General features: G+C 40.1%; 1 protein-coding gene across 2 annotated transcripts; it reads right to left on the minus strand.

Moving 5' to 3' along the window:
• Positions 1–12,020: 12,020 nt before the first annotated feature.
• Positions 12,021–14,898, minus strand: dmrt2a (doublesex and mab-3 related transcription factor 2a). Of its 2 annotated transcripts, none has more exons than XM_056233395.1 (4): positions 14,600–14,898; positions 13,934–14,293; positions 13,657–13,759; positions 12,021–13,192 (listed from the first exon to the last, which is right to left on the minus strand). In XM_056233395.1, exons 2-4 carry the CDS (start codon positions 14,264–14,266, stop codon positions 12,111–12,113), a joined length of 1,518 nt encoding a protein of 505 aa, XP_056089370.1. In that variant the 5' UTR covers positions 14,267–14,293; positions 14,600–14,898; the 3' UTR covers positions 12,021–12,110. The 2 variants fall into 2 exon arrangements, with proteins under 2 accessions (XP_056089370.1, XP_056089369.1); XM_056233394.1 differs by having other exon boundaries at positions 13,934–14,297; positions 14,600–14,895.
• Positions 14,899–15,267: the final 369 nt, after the last annotated feature.

The raw sequence follows: 15,267 nt of genomic DNA on the forward strand, positions 1-15,267 counted from the left end.
GCCTCCAACCATCTTCGCCACGCCGTCCATTTTCACCCCGGATCCAGCAGAGCCCGCTGATCCTGCGCCAGAGCCCGCTGATCCTGCGCCAGAGCCCGCTGATCCTGCGCCAGAGCCCGCTGATCCTGCGCCAGAGACCCCTTCACCGCTGGTTCCGTCCAGCCCAGAGACCCCTTCACCGCTGGTTCCGTCCAGCCCAGAGACCCCTTCACCGCTGGTTCCGTCCAGCCCAGAGACTAGTAATGACTCTGTCACTCTCCCCATTAAATTTTTGGGGGGGGGCCATAGGGCTCCGCCATGGCCGCCCGAAGGGCCTCCATCGCCAGCCCTGAGCTTCTTTCGCCGCTGGTCCCGTCCAGCCCTGAGCTTCCTTCGCCGCTGGTTCCGTCCAGCCCAGAGACCCCTTCGCCGCTGGTTCCGTCCAGCCCAGAGACCCCTTCGCCGCTGGTTCCGTCCAGCCCAGAGACCCCTTCGCCGCTGGTTCCGTCCAGCCCAGAGACCCCTTCGCCGCTGGTTCCGTCCAGCCCAGAGACCCCTTCGCCGCTGGTTCCGTCCAGCCCAGAGACCCCTTCGCCGCTGGTTCCGTCCAGCCCAGAGACCCCTTCACCGCTGGTTCCGTCCAGCCCAGAGACCCCTTCACCGCTGGTTCCGTCCAGCCCAGAGACCCCTTCACCGCTGGTTCCGTCCAGCCCAGAGACCCCTTCACCGCTGGTTCCGTCCAGCCCAGAGACCCCTTCACCGCTGGTTCCGTCCAGCCCAGAGACTAGTAATGACTCTGTCACTCTCCCCATTAAATTTTTTGGGGGGGGCCATAGGGCTCCGCCATGGCCGCCCGAAGGGCCTCCATCGCCATGGCCGCCCGAAGGGTCCGCACCGCCATGGCCGCCCGAAGGGTCCGCACCGCCATGGCCGCCCGAAGGGTCCGCACCGCCATGGCCGCCCGAAGGATCCGCACCGCCATGGCCGCCCGAAGGGTCCGCACCGCCATGGCCGCCCGAAGGATCCGCACCGCCATGGCCGCCCGAAGGGTCCGCACCGCCATGGCCGCCCGAAGGGTCTCCACCGCCCTGGCCACGCCCATGTCCCTCCGCCCTGGCCACGTCCTGCTCCGCCCTGGCCGCCTTCACGTCCTGCTCCGCCCTGGCCGCCTGCACGTCCTGCCCCGCCCTGGCCGCCTGCACGTCCTGCCCCGCCCTGGCCGCCTGCACTTCCTGATCCGCCCTGGAGGCTTCCCGTCCCAGTTTGGCCACGCCCTGGCCAGCCTTCAGGGCGCCCGCCCCCCCACCCCATTGATGTTCTACGGCGCGAGGTCGCGCCTTGTTGAAGGGGGGCGTTCTGTCACAGTCTTCGTCTGCACCTGTCTGTCTTAGTCATCTTCACTACACTTCCCAGAATCCTCCTCGTCTCCACACCTGTATTCACTCCCTCACTTACCAGCCTGTCCCTCGTTATCTTCATCTGTGTCACCTGTCTTCACCTCGTTAGTGTTCATTTGTCTCTGTATTTAGTTTGCTTCTGTTCATTCAGTCTTTGTCGGTCGTCGTCTATGTATGGTTGTATTAGTGTGAGTTTTGTTTGCCTGCCTGTACCTGTTTTGAGTTAGTTATCAGTAAATGTTTAAATTGGAGCCTTCTTGCCTCAGACTCTTCTTCAACCCGCACCACAACCCTGACAGATCCAGTGTTCATTTTATTATTTTATTGTATTCAAAAAAGTTATATTTAGCACGTTGTAAAACCGTTTTTTATACTATATTCTTTCACAGAGATCTATAGCTTGACAAAAATATGATTATGGATGTGCATGATGACTGTTATTTTATGTTATTCTTCAAGTAAAGCCAGCAGAGGTTAGCTGTCATCATTTACACACCTGCATATCGTTCCAAACCTGTACGACTTTATAGTGTGAAAAAAGGAAATATTTAGCAGAATGTCTAAACTATGAAAGTGGATGGGGGGGGGGGGGGTCGGGGGGGAACTAGAGAAAAATGATAAAAACACATATCTCTAAATATCTCCGTTTGTGTTTCACATTTTACAAAAGTTTAGTGCTACATAAATGATTTTTTTTTCCTGAACTGTCCCTTTAAGACAATAAATTTAAGACAATACGTCTTCCATGGTTTTACAGAAAAAGTTGGTGTTTATTTATGAAGAGCATTATTGAAAGAAACATGCATGTAGTGCAGTACCTTTTTCCACACAATGAGTAACCGCGTGAAGCTGGCACTTGGCCAATGCTGTCTTTTATTCACCTCCATGCTCTCGTCAAACAGTGATCCACCCCATTTCCTTCAAGAATCAACTGCACTTAAAGCTGTGAATTATTTTGCTGGATGTTTCTATTATAAGCAGTAGGCTACTAGATATGACAGATTGTTTTACTGCCATTGGCAAAGAGAAACTCATTTGAATCCAATTAGTTTGTGTGGATTTGAAGCTTGAACACACCCTTTATTTTCCTAATCACTGCCATGACTCAAGTGACGGCAAATTGCAACAGAGCAAACAGTAGGGCTGTATTGTATGTGGGTTGATACATACAATTTCCTAAGATTAAGTAATTGTAAAGTACAGTAATTATAATGACAAACATGTATGTGCTGTTTAAGCATATAACCTGTGGGTGTGGGACTAATAATGATGGTTTTGGCCGTTGCCTCATAGGGTCATATTTGGTGCAGCGGATATAAATCTTTCACTCTGTTACTGTAATATGTGCAGGAAGTCTTGCATTTGGCTGCCGCTAGCAGCTGAGCTGCACATGTCGCCCCCCTGCCTTTCAAAGGGCCTCTAAATGGATTTCGGAGGAGAAAAATACTTTACAATATACTTAAATACATAATTATCATATTATTATCGTCTTTGAACTAAAGACTAAACTAAATTTGTACAGTCTGTAATGGTAATGTCTAAGTATGATCTTTCAGTTGTTCAGTAAGGAGCACTGCACGCAGATCATTTTTACAGGGGTGATATAATTTTTTCCCTCTAAGAAAACATGAGGGTTTTTCTCATAGATTTCAGCAGAAGGCCTTTGATCAAATGATAGCCCTGCTCCAAGAGCTGTTTTGCAGGTGAGCGTATTTTAAGACTAGTCGATTTTCTATAATGAGCTCTAAGTCATAAATCATTTGCTACCACACATTCAAACCAAGCTTAAAGTGACAGCACCAAGAAATGTAGAAGTCCCTATGTGATTGATCATATTTTGAATCAGGCTCTGGTAACCCTTTGACCCTTAATTTCCTTGTCTGGAAAAAAAAAGCATATATACACACACATATACATTTACTACCCCATGTGGTAACACTTTATAATAACTGCATGCTATTAATCATTTGTTAAGCATGAGTAAACAGTCAATTCATGATTTATAAAGCATTAATAGACATTAATAAGCAGTTTATAAATACAGCTATAAACGCTTTTTTTCTTGATTTATAAGCATATCTATAATGCGTTTAATAATTGTATTTTCAGACTTTATTAATGATCAATTAATAATTTCTAAATGAAGTATAGCATTATTTACAAACAAGAGTTGTCAGTCAAGATCACTTAGAAAGTGTAAGTAAATGTAGTAAATACAGGTAGTTATAAAGCATTTAGTAGTGGTCAGTTAACTATTTTGTGAGCTAATCTAAAGTGAGGACTATTCATGCCTTGTAAAGCATTTATAAAGGAGATTTAAAGGCGCATCAATCTTCTAAACAGTAAAATGTAACAAACACAACACAGTGATACAGTACATAGAAATATTTAACAGCCTTTAAATCTCCTTTATAAATGCTTTACAAGGCATGAATAGTCCTCACTTTAGATGAGCTCACAAACATAGTTAACTGACCACTACTAAATGCTTTATAACTACCCGAATTAACCCTGAATTACAGCATAAATACATGTTAATAAAGCATTTATTAACACACTAAGTAACCATCACTATATGTCTGAATAATAAGATGTATGAATGTACATTTAAATAGTTTATTAATCATTTACAAGTAATCTTATGAACCACTGAAAACTCTCAAATAACTGGTTTATAAAAAATGCAATTATTCATTTAGAAATAAGAAATTGATCATTAATAAAGGATGAAAATACAATTATTAAATAAATGATAGATATGCTTGTAAATCAAGAAGAAAGCATTTATAGCTGTATTTATAAACTGCTTATTTATGTCTATTAATTCTTTATGAATGATGAATTAACTGTTTACTCATGCTTAACTAATGATTATTAGCGTGTAGTTATTATAAAGTGTTACCATGAGGGGCATCACCCCTCACTCTCTCAGGTTCCCACTCAAGTCTTTCATGTGTCTGTGTAAAAGACAACACATCTCGTGAAATTTAAAGGTGGAGTCAAGTGTGTGTTTTTATTGTTGGGTACTCCAGAAATGAATACCTACAACTTTGGAGATCTTGTCCATTGGCACTGAAATGTTTAAATGTATTATTAAAGGTATTGAGAAGAAGCCCAGTAACCTCAGTAACGTCCAGTCTTGTCCATTGGCAGATGATGGAGGCTGGCAGAGGATCACCCTGGAGGAAATGCCACCTGGACAGAGGGGGAAACATGAGATGTTCACAGCTCTTCCTCAATGTCAGATATGGTATGGATCGGTTTAGTAACAGGCTCCTCTGTATAGTCTTTCCACTGTAGGGCAGGTCTGAGTCCTAAATCTAAATCTGTGTATCTGTGATGTGACAGGACATCACACCTAAGTTCTCTGTCATCCAGAGGCCTTCAGTAAGAGAATTAGACACAGCACACAAATCAGGATATTTACTGTTGCTACTTAAAAGAAACAGGTGGACCCAAAAGAATTTCATTTGATGGTCTTAGAGCATTTTTTGAGACGATGCAGGATGCTATATAACAGTATTTGCTCTACTCATCTTGTACTAGCCTTAGAGGAGTTGCAAGAGTATAATAGTATGAAATCTATTTTAATCACGCACTATATCCCAAGTCTTTGAGAGCCACATATCTCATACAATTGCTTTGTTTGACTACTTTTATCATGATTTATTATTATCACTATTATCATTATTATCCTTTGATTTAATTTATTTGAACTGTACCTTTATGTACCTGTTTTGTTTTATGTTGTTATGCAGTTGATGCTCAAAATATTATTATGATATATTATACTGGGTTTGTATAATATATACGGTTTTATTTTATAATTTATAAGTGTACGTTTAATATACATAACATACTGTATATACAATACTATTTAAAAGTTTGGGGTCAGTATATTTTAATAAATTAATACTTTTATTCAGCAAGGATGCATTAAAAATAAAAAAAAAATAAAAAAAATGACATAAAAAAATACATATTGAATAAATGCAGTTCCTTTGAACTTTCTAAATTAATCAAATAATCCTGAAAAAAAAGTATCACCATTTCCACAAAATATTAAGCAGCACAACTGTAATAATAACTAGTAATAATAATTAATGTTTCTTGAGCATCATATTAGAATGATTTCTGAAGGATCATGTGACACTGAAGACTGGAGTAATGATGCTGAAAATTCAGCTTTGCCACCACAGGAATAAATTAAAATAGTTATTTTAAATTGTTATAATATTTGACACTATTGCTGTTTGTATTTTAATAAATGTAGAGATTCTTTCAAAAACATTAAAAATCTTAAACCCACCCCAAACTTTTGAATAGTAGTGTAGTTCAAGCTGATTATTTTAGTTCATAGAACATAATTTAATAAGGCAATGAATCTAATCATTTAAAAATGACTTAAACTCTCTTGAACAGTGCAGATATTCCCTGTTTCGCGTTCATATAGAATACAAGGCCAAACCACATTAGCGATAATGAGTTATTCAAATCCAGTCAAATCAGCTATTGTAGTGGTCAGCCCATGCTGATTGTGGCCAAAAACTGAAAAAGTGGTCTAGTGGTCAGTCTGCGCCTGGTGTGTCAAATCAAATAGCCTGCAGATGTTTGGATCGTCACAAGATCCCCTGCTGGCTGGTATTTGGACATCATGTCCCTAATGTTCAGAGCGGATCAAAGGTATGAACCAGTTTTATTGCACAACATTGTGCAGGAAACAATCTGTGTTTACATGGCAACACAGAGATTAGCACACATATTGTTGGCTAAATAGAGTCTAAGTGTCAGAGTAGCAACGACTCAGTCTTTACCCTCCAGCAAGGTTAAGTTTGTGGTGTGTGTGTGTTCAAACAAGTTTCTCTGTCAAGCTTTGCATGAGGAACCTACTTTAATGACTTTCGAAATTTAATCATGGCTCCTTTGAATAGTGCGTCACACAAAAGGAGTCATTCACTGAGTTTCTTGTAAAAAGTTCTTCGGTCAGTCCTCCACGGATGTCCTGCCACTATGGCAAGAACTACAGTACCATCTTGCCATGCATCCCACACTGACGCTGCTGTGTAAATGTGCTAGCGGGGCCAATGCCTATCAAGTTTAACAGCCTCCTATTGTTTGAAGAGAAAGTGAGAGTGATGTTAGAAGATTGCCGAAAAGAGACTACGTGAACCTTGCAATCCAAAATAAAATGAAATGATGAAATTAAATTAAATTAAATAATGAAATTAAATAATGATTGTTTGTTAAAGATAATGTTTGTTTCACACAGATGAGCCTTAAAAGTATGATTATGATGTGGATATGCATGATTTGTTGCGATTCTTAGGCTATTCTATTGTAAAAAAAGAAAGAAAAAGTTTTTAAATTAAATTAGTCAAATAGAATAAATGAGAGTTCCATCTGAAATTTTCTTCTAGAATGATTATTTTTATCAAGCTAGTATATTTAAGTTCAGTAATTTCACTTAAATGACAATTAATAGGTAATGCTCAATGTTATTTAAGTGAGATTACTGAACTTAAATATATGAGCTTGATAAAAATGATCATTCTAGAAGAAAATTTCAGATGGCAAATTTCAGTCTTCAAATGTATTAATTATGTTTTCTATTGTTTTTCACAGATCAGATTTACAAAATGTATGATATGTAGGCTATGATGTGTTTTATTTAAGATGATATGACCTAAGAAGAAATACAAAATAAAATAAAGTTTTCTATCGTTTGTTTCACACAGAGCTTAAAAATATGATTATGATGTGGATGTGCATGATTTGTTGCATTTCTTAGGTTATTACATTGTTCTAATTTAATTTGATTAAAGTTTTACAAATATATTATTAATTATATGTTTTCTATTGTTTTTCACGCAGATCAGCTTTACAAAATGTATGATGTGTATGGTGCTTTATTTAAAAAATCAAAAGAAAATAATGAAATAAGATTCTAATAAAGACAAAACAATCATGTCTGCAGGCTAAATTAGCTGTCTTTCCGTATAACCATTTTTATGTTTCACCGCCTGTTGCTACTGAACAATAACCACCCCAAAATAAACCCAAACACAATCCCTTGTGTACATTCCTCCCTCAGAGCCTCTTCACGCTCTCATCAGGGGCTCCCGTGTTTGCTTCTCACCCACTCTTAACCTGACATGTAATCTCTTCCCCTTCGCCTGATCTTTCAGCAAGACTTTGTTCGGCCTGCTTGCACGAGGGAAGTGAGCCCTCTCTCCCAGCAGGCATTACCCCAAGAATGCTCAGAGAGCCACGGCCAGGCCAGATGTCAAGTAGCCTCAGGGGCCGGACTCTTAACCCCAAGCTGAGGGTTCGTGGACAGCGATGGGAAGCCAACAGCGCTCTCTGGGAAAACAGAGCTGTGTTTTGTCATTGGACTCCAATAATGGGTGACAACTTCTTTAGCGAAGCTACTGCGGCCCCCTGGGAGCTGAGCCCCCTACTAGCTTGTTAATGACTTTTTAATGTTTCTTCATGGTTGACAGTGTGTTTGAGAAAAGGTGGAATTAAAAATAAATGACGTTCAAAATGAATCAATTAAAAATTATATTGAAATATTGTTACAATATAAAAGAACTGGTTTCTGTTTTAATATATTTTATGTAATATAGTATGTTTTATATGATTTGTAATTTATTCCTGTGATATCAAAGCTGAATTTTCAGCATCATTACTCCAGTCTTCAGTGTCACATGATCCTTCAGAAATCATTCTAGTATGCTGATTTGCTGCTCAAGAAACATGTTATAACATTAGTATGTAACATTATATTATTGTTATATTGAGAACAGTTGTGCTGCTTAATATTTTTTTGAAAGAGACATTTCATTTTTTCAGGGTTCTTTGTTGAATAGAAAGTTCAAAAGAGCAGCATTTATTTGCGGTAGACATTTTGTAACAATGTAAAAGTCCTATCTGTCACTTTTGATCAATTCAATGCATCCTTGCTGAATAAAAGTATTCATTTCTTTCAAAACAATGTTACTGACCCCAAACCTTTGAACACTGCTCAATGTCTATGGTGGTTACAGCCAACCAATTAGATGCAACAAATCAGCAAAACCAGCATTTATTAACCAAAAAACCACTTATTTTCGATTCGCAATGTTGTCCTCTCTGGATTTAGCATGGCATCATTCATTGGCTCTCTTGCTAGGACACTGTAAATGAGCCTAAGCAAAGATCTTCGAAAATGACTTTTGCAGTAAAATCTGACGTCTGTCTCCAAGGATTTCCATACAATTTCCATGTTCTTTTCAGAATCGCAAATTATGACCATGCATTGCTGGACACAGAAGATAGTTTGCTGCTCTTGTACACACAAAACACTCAGGTTAAAATCACACAAAAATGCCAGTCGAACAAGCGATAGAAAAATACGTGATGGGCAAACGTGCCAAGGCCAACCAGGACGAATCGAGACGAAATGTTGTTACAGGCAGCGCTTTACAAACATTTGTATTTACAAAGCATTTGCATTGAACTTGAGGCGATTTGCTTATCTACTTGAATGTCTTGGAAATGTTGCGAACAAACTACAACGAAAAAAAAACGAGAGCTTAAACGCAGGCGCACAGTGAGGGAGGTCAGGACTGTAGGATCCACTTTGAATAAATACCACAAGCACAACAAGGCTTGGCTTCGATATGAACTGATCTGAAAAAGTGATATTCATTTTTACGTCGTTTCTCAATTCACACGCTCCCCTGACTTGTCACTTTGGCTGATTACTGCCATGAAAGGGAGGAGGTGACATTTCCAGCATTGCTTGTTTAGGGGAAACCTCTTGATATACTCAGCTGTTATTTATTGGAGAATACAGTCGATGTTGTAAAAGAAAGACTGTTTGTGCATGTGTTGAAACGCTGACAGTGAGAGCTAAGTGAAAGGAAGGAGAAAAGAAAAACATCCCACAGGTGTTAATGATATAAACCTGCCTGACAAGGTTCCGCCATGGAAACACAGTGGATGATGGTAGTTTGTGTGTGAGTGTGTGAGCAGACACAACTTCAACTACCCGCACTGACTTCATCAGCTGTCAGCTTAGCAAACATGGTAATTAAGAGCCGCAAATTTGACAAAAAAGCTTCAGCGCTACACATTTCTTATTATATTACATGTTGCCTTGCAGGAATTCCGCACACAAAAGCTGCTGGTAGTGAGATGAGGGTGACAAATTGGGATCCTGCCCCTTTCGTTCATGCATTGGTGAAAGCCAATGCAAAATTGACAGCGCGCCATTTCTTTGGCATGTCAAAATAATCCTGTGGCCTTGTGACTTCCCCGGCCCGCGCAAAGGTTTGCATGCTCTTTGGCTTAATGTGTGTTAAATGCACAGCGTCTTGCAGCGAGGCCTCGGCCAGAGCAACCGAGGCGACAAAGTCAACAGATTGAGAGATGGGTTTGTTCTGCACCTGGGGAGGAACGAGTGAAAAAGAAGGTGTGAGTTGAGACAATGACGTGGCCAGGCCAGTTTGAGTTGTCCTCACCTACTCTGGCCAGACAAATGTTTTGGGTGTAAACTGTGCAGCAATGCAAATGAACAGAAGTGTATTTTCATGGCTTTACTGACGCTGCACGAAACATTTTGTAATCCGTTTTTTTTCTTTTTTTTCTTGTTTTCCATTAAAAAATATCTAGAGATTCTTAAAACAAGATTAACTTGAGAAGCAAAATGCTGTATCTTGAATTGAAGAGTACATTACATTAACAAATAGTTTTTGGTTTAGTTTTGAGCATAAATCTAACTAGAGAGGTTTATGCTTAAAAGATAGAAGTAAAAGTTTTGTTTATCTTTAAAACGTAAATACTGATTAAAAATGTGATCTTTTTTTTTCTTCAGTGAGTGATGTTTTTCTGCGTTTAGATAATACTTTGTCTTGACTGTTATCAAAATCTGATTTTATTATCTCATTCTCACTGATATGATCTCTTTAGTACTGAAAGACAAAACTGCTTGTTTCACATAAACTGCAGTGCATTATCATACTTGCTCCCAAACTCTGCTTAAGGAAATATAAATGTGGAACAACAGGGTCCTGATCTGCTTCCGCAACAGTTTTTAAACAGACAGGATAACAGACTGACATAAGGGTATAGTAAAAGGAACTGAACAAACATGCTGGCAATGCTAGTGATGGCACTTTGCTAATGTGCTAAATCTGACACTATGGGAACAGGGCTCATCAGCAGATCCACTGTCCTACTGTTACAATCGACCCTCATTGGCTTCAGTTTATTTGAACTCAAAAGCTTATCCTACTGTTGCATAGTTACTGACCCCTTTTCCACATTGCAAGGGTATTTACAGTAAATAAGTGAAGAGATAACAGGTAAAATGAACACAGAACAACCTATAGTGATACCGACAATGTGATCGTTTCTTGAAATTAGTTTCTTTATTTCCTTACCAGGATCTGTTCATCCTAAGAAAGCATAATTTGACTAACAGAACAGCTGTTGTCAATCTATAATTTCATGCTATTCTCAGTGATTTAGGAGATATCGTGCAGAGGGCTTTCCTGAGAGACTATTCCCTGCTCCATTTGAAGCCTGAAATGATTCCATCTGAACCAATGAACTGTGCAATGAGCATTTAAACTATGTCTCAGTCTTATATTGTTAACATTTATTAGGTCCATTTACAATTATTTCATATGGAAATTTCTATTTAATAGGCAGACTAAAAATAAAGCTCAGGGTTTATTTCACATGATAGAACGGAAGCAGATTCAAGCCTTAATGTAGTAAAGTATCATTTTAGCTTTAGCTGTCAATTTATTTATTTTATTCTCTATCATCTTCAGAATACAATTGCTGCATTTACACACGGCCCAGCATAATCTGATGTCAGCTAAAGCTAAATGTTAAAAAAAAAGAGTGAATTGTAAAAGGTATTTCACAATTTATGGACTTCTCGTGTTTCCTTCAACGACATCTGTGATACATGTAGACAATTAATGTCTTGAGCAGGTGCTCCGTATTTGCACATAAAGTGGAATAAGTTGATAAAATCGTTTATCATTTTAGATAAACATACACAGTTACTCTATAAACTTGATGGCCAATGTAAATTGTTGCCTCTAACAATGTACACAAAAAGCTCTTTGTCATCTGTCTAGAATTAAACTGAGTTAGAATCACATGTATAGTTGCAGTATTTGCACATATTTAAATTGACTCTGCTTTTGCTCTAAGCCACAATCCATGAACTTATTAATAACAAGTGAACGTCCCAAGCAGCAATTGTTTGCTAAAAAGTATCAGTCATTCTATATATATATTTTTTTTTTTTACGTCGTATTCATATTTTTCATCTTGTTTTATTGCCTTGATTTAATAGATTAATATAACAATTACTTTTCTGTTGAAATAATATCACTATGCCAAAGTATGGTTGGAACATGATACATTTTAAAAATATTAAAAACTTTCATTTTATTGACACTTTTAAAGTAGAAAAATGAACATTTACATTTAAATAATCTACACATTATGACGTATTATAGTGTACAACATGCATGTTTGAAATGGTATGTACAGTTTTATGTATACAGATGTGTGGGAAAAAAACAGCATTACTGCTTAGATTAATGCTAGTGTCATTTTTCTGACATTTCTTTTTCTAAATGTCCAAATGTGTCCGTGTGAATAAATATACAATCAGTAGAAAGCAAGCATGTACTTTTGAAATGATTATCACTATTTTAGCAGGAAGCCTTACTGGGATGTCCGATTTAAAGAAAGCGCAGGTCTTTTTAATATGGCCTCCACTGAGAACGACAGAGACTCTCCTGCGGTGACCTTGGTGCTCCACGGCTTTGCTACAAAGTCCTTTCCCGTTCTTTCTGAGCTTTTGAGTCCCACTGCGTCTTTGGCTGTACCCTCCCTGAACTTTTTCGCCGCTTCCTCCAGCAGTTCCTTACAGTACGGTCCGTTCATCTCGGGATTCTTGTCGTTGAGTGTCTGCTGTATGAGGGAATGGAAGGAGTTGAGCTTCATGGACAGCGTGTGCTTGGCAGCGTCTTTGCTCATGTTGTTGATCACATGCTCGTGGCTCCCTACATTTGGGAAAGCTTGTCCATACGCCCTCTTAGGAGGCGAGAAGGCTGAACGGCCACTTCCGTTCTGGCCGAGTCCTGTCTGAGCCTCTCTGGGCCCCGGCTGGAGGTCACAGGGCTCTGGAGCCACTCGAGATCCCTCGAGCCTGGACGCCGCTGCTGCCTCGTGCTCTGGCGGGTGGCTCTCGGAGGAGCACATCATCTTTGGATCCCAAACAGCTCCGGGTTTCAAGTTCTGAACTGCGGTGGCGTTCAAGAGACACTGCTGGTATAACAGGGCATCGCCAATACTGCTGCTGCCCCGCGGCCACATGACGAAGCGAGGGGAGAGCGGGTATTGGCGATAGGTGGTCGCTACGCTAACGTTGGAGGAGATGAGCTCCACGTTAGCCGTCGTCCCCCCTGTGGCTGCGTACTGCAGGGAGAGATCCAGACAGCCAGGCAGAAAGCCACAGAGATCTTTGGGAGAAGGTTCAACCGTGGATGGGGCCGAGGAGGATGAGAAGGCCGTCTTGTAGGAGTTGTACTCGGCAGCATGGACCATATTGCCGGGAAGGAAGAGTGAGGCAGAGCTGGGCTGGCTGGACTCGAGAAGCTCCCGTTCTTTGTACTCTCGTTCCAGCATGATCGTCTCCAGCTCCTTGTCGGCAAAAGCTCGTCTCTTCCTCATGCGGTCGCTCAGAGGAGGGGGCAAAGCGGGACCGGCTCCTAGATATGGGTCGTTTTGCACTGGACGATATCCTGTGAATGAATACATTCAGTTCAATTTATATAGAACAACAGAGCAGATTTATGCCACTTTGTTTCCTGTTGATTTATTTTACTGTGAAGAATTTCTAAATTTGTTTTAAACAAAAACATGTGATTTCTGTTCAATCTGATTTTTTTATTATATATTTTGTCATCAATAATATCATGCACAGTTTTTGTTTTTAATTGTTTTATATTATATAATAATAATATTGTAAGTTAAACATGCTGTATTTAAAAGGAGCTTACGCCATGAAAATATCCAGAGAGGAACCAAGTGAATTAATTTGAAATGGACAGAAGTCCAAGAAAGGCTGAGAGAAAGAGGAGAACATTAGTTTTAAAAAGAAGGGGAAAAGGATGAAAAGTCAGATAGATCAATTTTGAGCTTTAAATAAGCAGCGAGGAAGAGTTCACAATTTGTGCATGCAGTTTGTTTTTTATTTTTTACCCACCTTCTAAAATACTTTTTGCCAGCAAGGTCGATGGACGGATGTGTCTCTGGTAGATACTTCGTCTTTCCACTGGTATTTGCTTCCCAGATATTCCCTTTTTGTCCTACAATTATATGATACATGGTTGTATGAGATTTTGCTCTAAAAAGTAACTTATTTTTTTCTGTAGCAATATAGAAAGTCTGCCTGTTAACTGTTTTGTTTCACTTTGTGTTTCCTCAATTTGATATTGATGACAATAAATGGAGGAGTGATGCATTAGTTAGCGCGCACTCACCTCTGTCGCTTGCTGTCTCCGCAGGGCCACTTGAGCAGCCATTACGCGCTGTCTCTCCACCACCAGAAGGCAGTTTGCGCACTGGCAGTCTCTCCATCGGCAGAATCTCTTGTGCCCCTTAAGACAAGACACTACGCCGTGGTTCCTGCAGCGGGCGCATTTCGGAGTGCGGCTCAGTTTGCGCTGGTCTCCAGAGCCGAGGTTTAAGCGGCTGGGCTTGTCATCTTCTTTGGTCGCCGCGTCGTCCTCGCCAGTGCCGGTGAACACCGCCTGATCATCGCTCTCCGTTTCCAGGCCCTCCACGTCGATCTCAAACTCCGAAAGATCCGTCATTTTCAGGACGCGTGTAAATAAAATATGCTGTCTAGAAGAAATGAGGACTAAATAGTAAATTATTTGAAGTAAGTATTATAAATATTTCTCATTCATTAGCGTGTCAATTAATTATTGTAGGCTAGTTTCTACTTGAGTTTCAAAGAGTCAAATTAGATTATCCTCAGTAGATCCAAAGTGGTTGAAATAAAACGTAGGCTATCATAGCTTGAATTTACATTTTTTTAAAGCAACAATTAAACGTAGGCTATGTGATTATTATTATTATTACAGTAGCCTACATTTATTTTTTATTTATGTATCATTCCGACTTCCTTTTTCATAGACACTTACCTTGCCAAAGCAGACCAATAAAAGATAAGTGTATATCCAACAGTCTTTATAGCACCAGGACTTGAGTTTTCTCCTCTCCACGGATGTTGGAGCGATAAAATGCGCTTTTTGCAAAGTAAATTAGGCCACCTTCAAATATTTTTCAGTGGGCAACATTTGGACTACCTGATCTGTCACTGAAATGTGCGGTGAGATTCTCTCAGCCTTTCAACTCTAAGATCCGCGCAGCAAATCTGGCACAGCCAATAGGGAAGCTCCGCTCGCAGAGAGCCAACCAGGAGACGGCATGTGACAGCACATCCCGATTGGCTCGATGTGAAATGGAGCTTCCCCATTGGCTGGAATCGAATCGCTCTCTGAACGAAGTTCTTAATGGAGTAAAGTTACAAATAAAACATTTCTAGGAAACTATCAATTAATCACGGAGAACAATAGGGGTTCAGCTGTTTAACACGTCTAGTTTCAACCCCCATGCCTCGGCTTATTAATGAATTATTTATTGCTAAGACTTAAGGCTACATATATAGCCTGTTAGCCTACATTAAATTATTTCCCGCTAAGAAACGACAGAACATTAATAAAAAAAGGCATAGCCTACTATTTGATAAAATAAAATAAATTAAAAACTTAACACGTTGGCTAGAAGATGCTTAAAGAAAAGAATAAAC

The sequence above is a fragment of the Rhinichthys klamathensis genome, unplaced genomic scaffold (assembly GCF_029890125.1).
Source record: "Rhinichthys klamathensis goyatoka isolate OS25496 unplaced genomic scaffold, OSU_Roscu_1.1 h1tg000369l_1, whole genome shotgun sequence".
In the NCBI taxonomy this organism is placed as follows: Eukaryota; Metazoa; Chordata; class Actinopteri; order Cypriniformes; family Leuciscidae; genus Rhinichthys; species Rhinichthys klamathensis.

Excerpts from the sequence above, each read along its gene's own strand:
- dmrt2a (XM_056233395.1), bottom strand. The coding sequence starts at position 14,266 with ATGACGGATCTTTCGGAGTTTGAGATCGACGTGGAGGGCCTGGAAACG. Across the intron at positions 13,760-13,933 it reads GGAGACAGCAAGCGACAGAG|GACAAAAAGGGAATATCTGG; the intron begins GTGAGTGCGCGC and ends ATATAATTGTAG. Across the intron at positions 13,193-13,656 it reads GGCAAAAAGTATTTTAGAAG|GATATCGTCCAGTGCAAAAC; the intron begins GTGGGTAAAAAA and ends ATTCATTCACAG.